Source organism: Chiloscyllium plagiosum, chromosome 1 (genome assembly GCF_004010195.1).
Source record: "Chiloscyllium plagiosum isolate BGI_BamShark_2017 chromosome 1, ASM401019v2, whole genome shotgun sequence".
NCBI classification, from domain to species: Eukaryota; Metazoa; Chordata; class Chondrichthyes; order Orectolobiformes; family Hemiscylliidae; genus Chiloscyllium; species Chiloscyllium plagiosum.
In genome coordinates this window covers 136,413,505-136,424,361 of record NC_057710.1, presented here as the reverse complement: position 1 = coordinate 136,424,361, position 10,857 = coordinate 136,413,505, and the positions used below count along the sequence as shown (strand labels likewise).

The window sequence follows — 10,857 nt, the reverse complement described above, 5'->3', positions numbered from 1 at the left end:
TCACATTGGAATAATATTTTATTCACACAGACATATAGGTACGCAGACACACTCATACCTTTAAACTGAGTTACATAAGTTTGTGTGTATCAGAATAAAGCAAATCCAACTAAGAGAAGGTGAAGTATGATAAACAAAAGGACAACTAAATTTTGAGATGGATGATATTTCAAGGGGTGTGCTTGATGTCTCCTTGTTTTGAATCTTGGTTCAAGTTTAAAGTTACGATTATTTTTAATCGGAATTATATTCAGTCACACTTTTCAACTAGTACTCCATCTAAACTACATCAGGGGTGTACACAGAATGGTCTGTGAACTGCGAGTTTGTAAAGCTCATAAAACACAAGTAAAAGATTGGTTTATGAAAATATTACTGAAAATTATCAAATAAAAAGGTGGATACAGAGGTAAAACAGAGAAACAAATGATCAAAAGCAAGTGCAGATAAAATATACTTCGAAAGGTAAAACATAATGTCAATACTGTCATTGTTGGTCAAGATGACCTTTTCAAAATCTTAGACATGATACAGCACAGAAAGGGGCCATTTGGCTTAAATGTTCATGTGACCTAAAGACACACAAATGACCTTTCTAATTCCCATCTTCCTGAATATGGTCCATAGTGCTGCAGTTTACTGCACTTAAGGTACAGATTCAGGTACCTTTTGAATGAGTTCAGGGTCTCTGCCTCCACAACAAACTCCAGGAGCTAATTCCAGACACTCCCCACCTTCTGCATAAAGAAGTTTTTCCTCATGTCTCCTCTAATCATTCTGCCACTCACCTTGAATCTGTGCCTCCTGATTTTTGGACTCTCTGGCAATGAGGAACAGGCTCTTCCTGTTCACTCTGTCTGTACCCCTCACAATTTTGCACACCTGAACCATATCATTCCCTCAGCCATCTCTGTTACAAAGAAAGCAACCTCAAGCTCTCCAATCTGTCCTTGCAGTTGCAATTCTCCAGGCCCTGGCAGCATTCTTCTAAATCTTCTCTGTATTCTCTCCAGAGCATTATGTCCTTCTTGTTCTGTAGTGATCAGAACTGCACATCACACTCCAGCTGTGATCTCATATGTTCATCTTATATGTTCATCATTAAATCCCTGCTTTTGTATTCTGTACATCTTCTAATGGGTGGCACGGTGGCACAGTGGTTAGCACTGTTGCCTCACAGCACCAGAGACCCGGGTTCAATTCCCGCCTCAGGTGTGGAGTTTGCACATTCTCCCGTGTTTACGTGGGTTTCCTCCGGGTGCTCCGGTTTCTTCCCACAATCCAAAAAATGTGCAGGTTAGGCGAATTGGCCATGCTAAATTGCCCGTAGTGTTAGGTGAAGGGGTAAATGTAGGGGAATGGGTCTGAGTGGGTTACGCTTCAGCGGGTCAGTGTGGACTTGTTGGCCCGAAGGGCCTGTTTCCACACTGTAAGTAATCTAATCTAATCTAATGGAGGAAAGTATTCCATATGCCTTCTGTACAGCCTTATCTATTTGTGCACTTGCACATCAAGGTCTCTCACTTCATCTGCATCTTTCAGTATATTTCCTTTCCCTTTGTATTCCCTTTTACTTTTTGACCTTCCTAAATGCATTATCTCACACTTATCAGAGTTGAACTCCATCTGCCACTTACCTGCTCATTCCACCAACCCATCTATATCATTCTGGAACTTACAGCTATCCTCAACACTATCCACTGTACGGCTAATTTTTGTGTAATCCGCAAACTTTCCAATCATGCTGTTCACGTTCATGTCCTGATCATTAATGTAAACAACTAACAGCAGGGGTCCCAACACCTAGCCCTGTGGAACACAAATATAATGCATTTTAACAACTTTTCAAATAAACTATCAAGGAGGTTCCGTTTGGCGATTGTCTTCATAAAATAAACTATCAAGCAGAGAAAGTGAAGAGTGATAGGATCAATACATAAGGAGCCCAACAAGGGAGGAAGCACTGCTATATTTGGTAATAAAAATGAAGCAAAGCAAATAAAAGATGTACATTTGATAGATCAACTGTGGGAGTAGTGATCATAACTGCAGAGATATTGGATGAAAGACAAAAATGGTATAAAGATCAAAGTAATTGACTAGAAACAAACTACAATGAGAAACTATAGAAGTAAAGTGGAGAAAATATTGATAAATCAGAACAGCAATGCGTGATATTTAGCGAAAAATCAATAGAGCTAAGGAAAAAAAATTTAATTAATTAATGACAGGTAAATTTGGACTAGAAATGCTAACTCTGTTCTTTCTACAGATGCTGCCAGACCTGCTGTGCTTCTCTAGAACTCTCTGTTTGTGTTTCAGATCTCCAGTACCCACTTTTCTTTGTGTTTATTTGGGTGGAATTTAATGATTCCTGCTGAAGACAGCTTTATAGTGGAAAAGGCAATTGAATTGCATAGGAATGGGAGAATCCAATTTCCAACAGCGGAAAATAATGGTGAAATTAAGAGGCTGGCAGGAATGCAGCAAGGCGGTAAAGCCCAGGAATGGTTCAAAGCCAATTACTGACATGATTGTTGAGCAGTCAGTTAAGAGACATCTATCAAATGCACATTTTGAAATTATGTGCAAAGAACCAGGCTGTCTGATCACTGCCCAGTGAAAACTGTTGAAGCAAAACATTTCTCTAAATTAGAAAACCGTGCTCTTTGTAAAAGCTTTATACACAGGTTTGGAAGGAATTCACAGAGTGCCAGTCTAAGAGGCATAGAACAGGCTGGATCTTTTAAATCCAGCATCAGCAGCCAGTGCAAGGCAAAAGCAGAATGCAAACTTGTTGGATATCTGAGAGGTGGAAGGGTAGCACTGAGAGAGGCGGCACCATAACCGAGAGGCAGAAGCCACAAAACAACCTCTCTCTCGATATGTAATTGAACAAGTCCCACATGTGATTTTGCCGATTTAGCCAATCACTGTGTGACTGCCTTTCCAGCTGCTTCCCTTTTGCTTGGGAATCTCTCCGTCACTTGGGTCTAAAGGTAGGACTTGTTGTCTTGGTTACATTTCCTCCATTTTATCTGTCCTTATGTTAGAAGATGAACAATGCATTTTGGAAACAGTAGGCACAAATGTTTACCAAAAGTAACAGAGTTAAAGAAATTGATCTTAGCAAAGAAACAGTATTTGAGAAAGAAATGGGGCTAAAAACAACCAATCTTGCAGACATAATGGATGGTCACAATGACAGTGGATGCACTGGTTTTAATTCACCAGAATTCCTTCTAGAATATTCCTTTTAGTTCAGACAATACTAAGTATAAGCCTGGTTTTAAGAAAGAAGGGAGTGAACAATCAAATATCTACAGTAGGGAAAATCCTGGGATCTATTATTCTAGATGTGATAACAGGACACCTAGAAATTCATTATAAGTCTGGACAAAGTCAACATCAATTTTTGGAAGGGGGAAATTACGCTTGACTGTTAGAGTTTGTTGAAATTGTAATCAGCACAGTAGACAAGGAGAAAACAGTGGATTTTCAAGACATATTTGATAAGAAACTACATAAAAAGTTGTTTTCATGAGAGTAGGCCTCATAGGCTTGATGAAACATGTCAGCAGAGTTTGAGGATTGGTCTGAAAGCATGTAGTAAAAATAAATGCATAGTTTTTAACTTGGCAAGCTGTAACGAGTTGGGTACCAAGGGATCAGAACTTGAGCCTCATAAACTAATTAGTTCATAAGCTAATGTAGGAAAGGGTCGGTCTTAAAAAAAACAAATGTGAAAGGACTTACTGTACTTTTTCAAGCAAGTTTTTTACATTCATTGTAAGATTCAATCGGTGGGGAAAGAGGTCAGTTGCAGATGAGCTGGCATCAGGATATGCGTATCATGTGAGATTTAGCCGGCTGTAAGTAGCTGACTGGTTTCTTCAGTGGTTTCTTGATGTTAATGACAAAGGCCAAAGGGCTGCCTATATGATTGGCTCCTTTGTACAGTTTGTGTGTGTGAGTGAAGCCTTTGGACCTCCGGAAGTTGGTTGATGCATCTTTCTACAGTTTTTAATTCCCAAGGCCTGAAGAGAACCAGATTATTTTCCCTTACAAATTGGTGTATGTTGTTGCTTTTAATGAATAAGTCAGGGGCTTTATAAGTCATGAACCAATCACTGCGTGATCTGCAAGTAAGTGGCAGTACCTGGAAAAGAGAGTTTGAAGAACAGGAATCCTAGAAAATAAAAGGATCATCTCAACAAACTCTGCAGACAAGAGCCATTGAAGTGTTTTCACAGTAATTTCCCATCCCCCCTCAACACCATGCTATTTTGCCTATCTGTGTCTGTCTATGTGTGTATATGTGGGGACTGGGGGTGGGGGTTTGGGGTGGAGGGGGGTTTGGTGGAAGTGGAGTGCGGGGTGCTATTTATAAGGAGAGAAGGAGGAAAGTGCCACTGCAATTATATGTTGTCTTGGTTTGACTGTATTTGAAGTGCTCTATTTGGTTTTGGTCTTCTTAACTGAGGAAAGATACTCTTAACTTAGAAGGATTGCAAATTAACTTTTATAGGATGGAAGCATTGTCCTGTGAGGAGTGATTGAGTAGAGTAGATCTATATTATCTGGAATTTTAAAAAATGATAGGCAATTCCATTGAAATTAGGAACAAGGTTGACAGTAAAAGTTGTGCTGAAAATGTATTGCTGGAAAAGCGCAGCAGGTTAGGCAGCATCCAAGGAGCAGGAGAATCGACGTTTTGGGCATGAGCCCTTCGTCAGGAAGTTTTACTTCAGTAAAAGTTGTGAGCCTGTTAACCACATCCAGGGAGCTCAAAATAAGGCATCGATGGCTTAAGACTGAGATGAGGAGAAATCTACAGATTCAATTGTAGATATCCAAGATAGTGACTAATAGATGTTTAAATAGTTAGGAAATCATGGGAGACTAGCGTAGTGCAAGAGGTTGTGGCTGAGGTGGTAAAACACCATGGTCTTAGAGCTGGCACCATGTGATAATGGCTTACCCCTGCTCCTATCTGTTATTTTTCTGTGATCTCATGGATGTGGAAGTTATAAACTTTTTACAATCTTTGACATGGTGCCACAGGAGTGGCTCATGAGACAGCTCAGGATGTATGGAGTCCGCATCCATGTAGAAAAGAACAGCTTGAAAGATTACTGAATAGCAGTAAGTTTAGGGTATGAGACAGAAGGTTTATTGATGAAGTGTGGTGCGTTGTCACTCAAAAATTAATATTGGAATGCCCCCTGTTCACCATTGCCAAAGGTGATTCAGAATCTGAAACTGGGTTGGGATATCTGGCCAGCATGGATGGTTTGGACCGAAGGGTTTGTTTCCATGCTATACATCTCTATGACTCTATGACTCTACATGGAGGAGAATTTTGAACTGAAACATCTTTAAAATTCAATTGGATCACACTTGGAATATAATGTATCATTCTGCTCTCTATTATAATACTAGAGGAGGCAAAAAAAAATTTAGAAGGTAGACTAAAATTGAGTTGACAAAAAGGAGGAGTTTATTCCTGGAAAGAGTAAACTTAAAGGAACCATAATCAAAGCCTTTCTGCAATGAGCCTGTGAAATTTGTCATCATATGGAATATTTAAAGCAAATGGCATTGATACATTTAAGAGGACTCTTAATTCACACATTTTTAAAACTTCATTCACGAAATGAGGGCATCACTGGTTAGCGCCAGCATTTATTGCCCATCCCTAATTGCCCAGAGGGCTGTTAAGCATCAACTACATTGTTGTGGGTCTGGAGTCACATATAGGCTAGACCAGGTAAGATAGTTTCCTTCCCAAAAGGTAATAGTGAACCAGACAGTCTTTTTCTGATAATCGATTCATGGTCATCAATAGACTCTTAATTCCAGATTGTCTATTTAATTCACATTCCATCATTTGCCATGATGGGATTCAAACCCAGGTTCCCAGAACATTATGTGGGCCTCTGGGTTAACAGAGCAGTGATAATATCACTCGGACATGAAGGAGAAAGGAACGTGTAAGGGGCAGGAAGGGAAGTGCAATTAGAGTGGGTTGGCATGGACCTGGTTGAAGGCTGTTTTCTGTGCTAAGTTCCACATACCTCTGCTGTAACTTAATGATATCTCATTGGTGCTTTGCATCAGTTGAATGCTGTTATTACATTACCAGTCTCAGTCTTAAATTGATCTCATGGTTTAACTTTGAATATGCGACATATCTACGTCAAAGTTTAAAGAACCAAGGATCCTCAATCTGGAAGCAGGTTTTGGTAGTTAATCTTCACATGAACAGTGAGCATTGGAAGGATGTTTGGCTGTTGGGTGTATCACAGTTCCATCTTATTTTGTCCTCTTTTAATATTCATATCTGTAACACATCAAATTAGTTGAGTCATAATCAGCAAAAATAACTTTGCCTGATTTCTTTACACCACTAGCCTCAGGACAACAAGTTAGACTATACTCCTCCAAACTACTGAGACTTAGGTCACCTAATTGAGTTCAGAACAAAGTAATCATGATTTGGAGATGCCGATGTTGGACTGGGGTATACAAAGTTAAAAATCACATAACACCAGGTTATAGTCCAACAGGTTTAATTGGAAGCACACTAGCTTTCGGAGCGACGCTCCTTCATCAGGTGATTGTGTGATTTTTAACTTAGAACAAAGTAAAGTTGCTTCTGGTCTGTACAGTTCATATGTAATATGGGGTTCAAACTTTGTAAGATATTATACACTGGAAGTATGATGTATGCACATACCTTAAAAAATACTTTAAATAAGTTGGTTATCAGATTACGAACCTTTACTGTGATGCTTGTCTCCAGATTATCCAGGTCACAGACTTGATAGCATTCCTATAAATCTGGCACTCAACTATGTAATACCCCATAAACATGATCAGCCTTTCCACAATGAGAACTATGAATATGCCATTTGCTCAGTCTGCACACAGTCAGAATGTTGATCCTGTGGAGTATCAGTGGCTTAATTCTGCTTTAGTAATTACGATACTTGAAGAGTTAACTGAAAATAATAGCTAACAATTAGCTATTGTGAGTTTGCAGTGGTTAAATGGGTTTTGTGTGTGGGAGGGGATGAGGAATTATTTGTTAAAGCTCAAAATTTATTGCAGCTTTCTATTAGGTTAATGATTTGATCAGAAAAATCGACAAAAAATGTTTAAAAATCTCGGAGTAATCTATCAAGAATCATGCTTACTAGTAAAATCTATTTAAGAGGATCATGTAAACGGTATGTAGAGTGTAATGTAAAAATATTATTTGACTTCAATCAGCTTACAAAACTTGACTTTTTTTAATAGTGCATAAGCAGCAATAGTGAACTATAATTGACTCTGCCACTGTTTAGAAAAGTTGATATTTACTGTAGGTTCTGAGTGTGACAACCAAAGTATGAATACTTATATTCAACATGCAAACTACAAACTTGTACAGACAGAGAAAATATGAGTTGTTAGTCTATGCTCTTTGGCTGACTTCTGCTTGGTATTAGTTTGCCCACATCTACATTTGAATGAAGTCTAACTCAACTGTTTAAAAAAACAGAAAGGGGTGGGGTGAAATGAAATCTCGTGCTGCTACAGACAGTTAGTGGAGGAGGGGAGCCTTTAGAAATGTATGCAAACAAGCACTTTGGTGAAAGTAGAACACCTCATTTAGCAAAAAAAAGTACTGAAAAGAGCCCAGAAGCCAACACTGCATTATTGTACTTTGAGTTACTTTAATCCATAGGTTTAATACTTGCAGGGAAATTTGTAGTGATCAAATGATCCAGATTTTTTAAACATGTCAAATGTATCACAAGGGTGTCAGGCATTTCATACTTTACTTCCAGAAAGCTACAAAACCCTGAAAGGCATTCCGAGGGAGCTGCATTTTGTAAAAGTATAGAAGTTGATAATATGAAAAAGAGGAATTGTGAAAAAACGCTACAGACAATTTAGTCTATTTCTGGAATTTTCCCGTACACTTTTGCCCTGAAGAAATGCTTAGAAAACCACTGAATTATCGTTGCAGTTATCCAGACCCTATGGAGATTATGCCACTGTTACCACTTTTGATAGTACTCTTCAGTGTTGTTTTGACAAATCTTTCTGCCTCTGTGGAGTGGAGATATTTTGATGGTTACCACCGAGCTGATGATAACCTCACATGTGTTGGTAAGTACACTTTTAAAATTAGACATCTTCGAGCATAAATGGTAAGTCATGATTTAACATCTTATTTATCTTAAAGTTATTTTTACTATGATATGTTTGTATTTATAATTTATTATTGTTTAAATCATAAATAATGTTAGAATTTTAAAAAATTGAACATGTTGCAAGTTGAGGTTCGAAGAGACATTAAATTGAACTCCTTGTCCACCAAAGAAATTGTTTAGACAATACATTATGAATTAGTTCAAATTTTCAATATTTCAAAAGCTTTCTAAAATCTTTTTTTCTTAAGTCTTCGTTCTGCAAATTTAAAAGGAACTTTTTTGTGGAAATATGTCTTCTGTTAATGATTAATTTATAATTAATGATTAACTTATAATGAATTAATGATTAAATAGATTTAGCTTGATTACTAAGTGAACAGTCACCCCATAAAACATCTTCTGTCACCATCTCGAAAAAGAACAGGAAAGTTTTCCCTGTTGGCATCCAAGCTAGCATTTATCCAATTTAATAATCATACATTTAGTGTTCACATCCTTCAGTGATCTTGTTCTGCCTGTCTCTATAACTCACTCCAACCTTGCAATCCTCCAAGATGTCTGTTTCCCCAATTCTAGTCTCTTCTGCACAGCTACCAATGCTGGGATTAGATTAGGTTTCCTACAGTATGGAAAGGATGATTTCCTTCACCCTACCGTTGATGGCTGCTGTTAACGTCTGGCCACCAAGATCAAGAATTTCCTCCCTAAAGTTCTTTGCCACAGGAAAGGAACTTCAATCCATAATCTTCTTGGAGGTAAGCGTGTTACCATTGAGCTTAGGTGTAGTTAACATTATGAACCTTGACATCTACGTACCTTCTACTGATGAAAATCCTGTCTTTAGGGTGAAGCTCTATGCCCTGTCAAGGTGATACCTTCTTTTTCCATGCCCATATCAAAAGTTGTATCTATAACTGTGTGATACATATGAAGACTGCATCTAAACTGATCTAGTAAAAATCTCAGTGTTAGTTTAGATGGACCTAATAACTTAAATATTTAATGCCTTGATAAATATTACAGATAGTAGAGGGGCTATTCCTCATCCAGAAACTTTTTGCCAATCAACCTAAAGCATTTCATGTAACTATCTTTATAAACAGTCTGTCATTAAATCTTGGCAGATATGCCAGAGTATAGCTTTTAGGATTTGTAAATGCACATTTGAATGCGACATCCCAGTGAGTCATTCACTCAAGAATACGTTTAGCTCATCTAAGCCAGTGTTTTGCGAACTTTTGTAGAAGACTGCTACACTGAAGAGGTGTCAAACTGCTCTACCACATGAATAGAAAGATCTCATGGAATTCTCTCAGCATTCTGGACAACATACATCCCTTAACTAACATCACTAAAGCAGTTTATCTCGTTCTTATTTCATTGTCTTTTCTTGAACCTTGCTATCTGCAGATTGGCTCTCACATATCCTGCATCAGAAAGATGACCACATGTCTGAAAGAACTTCATTGACTGCAGAGTGCTTTGGGGCACCCTTAGGTCATGTCCGGGGTTGTATAAATGCATGTCTTTCTGCAGCATCCTGTGAAAATGAATTGCAATCAAGAATATCATGGACCAATTATACAATATAAATTGATAAATAGAAATTCTTGATCTTCCAGGAATACTGCAGCTCTTCTGATAATGCAGAAATGGGAATATTGCTTTGAAAATTCACTCTGATAGAACTGTACAGAACTGAAACAGCTCGTGCAAAATTGTTCGATGCACAATCCACTCCATCTCAATCTTTCATTTCCATATAAACAAGTGATGCTTTAATGCAGTATAAGTTGCATTTTGACCAGTAAATTGCAAGTAACACAAATTCAGCTATTTGGTATAACTTAAAACATGCTCATTTTAAATAGTTGAGCTCCTTAGGCTTAACAGGAGCAATTTCTTCATTTTCTTGTATAAACTATATTTTATTCCATAATGTGTAAGCATGACAGGTGAATGAAAGTTACCAGGTCATTTTCTTCATGGTTAAAAATCACACAATATCAGGTTATAGTCCAACAGGTTTATTTGGAAGCACTAGCTTTCGGAGGGCTGCTCCTTCATCAGGTGGTTGTGGAGTATAAGATCATAATACACACTTCTCCAAATCATTTTCTTCATGATAATTCTTTTCAATTGTTGGACAATAACCTGGTGTTATGTGATTTGTAACTTTTCAATGGTAAAAGGCACTTTCAACCTTAAATTATTAAATAGCTTTACTATTAGAATTTCTTTCATAGTTCAATACTTGCAATGTTCTGTACTGCTTTTTATTTATTTTTGAAATAGTAATGGCATCAGAGGGCACACAGCTCCAAAAAAGTCTAAGTCAATGTTGCAAAGACCTTTTAAAATACTTTAAATTGATCAGAATTTAAATTTGTTAGCAATCCAGTGCAATACTGTGGAACCTACTCAGCATTTGTACAGTTGTGAGTGCATTTATCAAGAACTATTGTTTACCGTTACCTACCGTTGAAGGACTTATGACAAGTTTTCATGCGAGTGTATAACCATTGAGGAAGATTTTAAAATTGTTGAATTCCAATGGAATAATCTGAAAATTACATTTACGATAACTAACTGGGACAGCTTAATGAATTCCAGCACAAGTTAAAATGATACACATCCTTTATAAACACAAGAG

General features: G+C 37.6%; 1 protein-coding gene across 2 annotated transcripts in view; it reads left to right on the top strand.

Moving 5' to 3' along the window:
* Nucleotides 1-2,952: 2,952 nt before the first annotated feature.
* egf (epidermal growth factor) overlaps nucleotides 2,953-10,857 on the top strand; it is a 146,228-nt gene continuing 138,323 nt past the window's right edge. Inside the window, exons 1-2 of one of the 2 annotated variants that reach the window (XM_043697796.1) lie at nucleotides 2,953-2,999; nucleotides 8,018-8,160. In XM_043697796.1, coding sequence (XP_043553731.1) covers nucleotides 8,122-8,160 — 39 coding nt within the window. In that variant the 5' untranslated portion in view covers nucleotides 2,953-2,999; nucleotides 8,018-8,121. Of the gene's footprint in view, nucleotides 3,000-7,592; nucleotides 8,161-10,857 lie in introns of those variants that run through there. The other variant, XM_043697805.1, reaches the window with a different exon arrangement.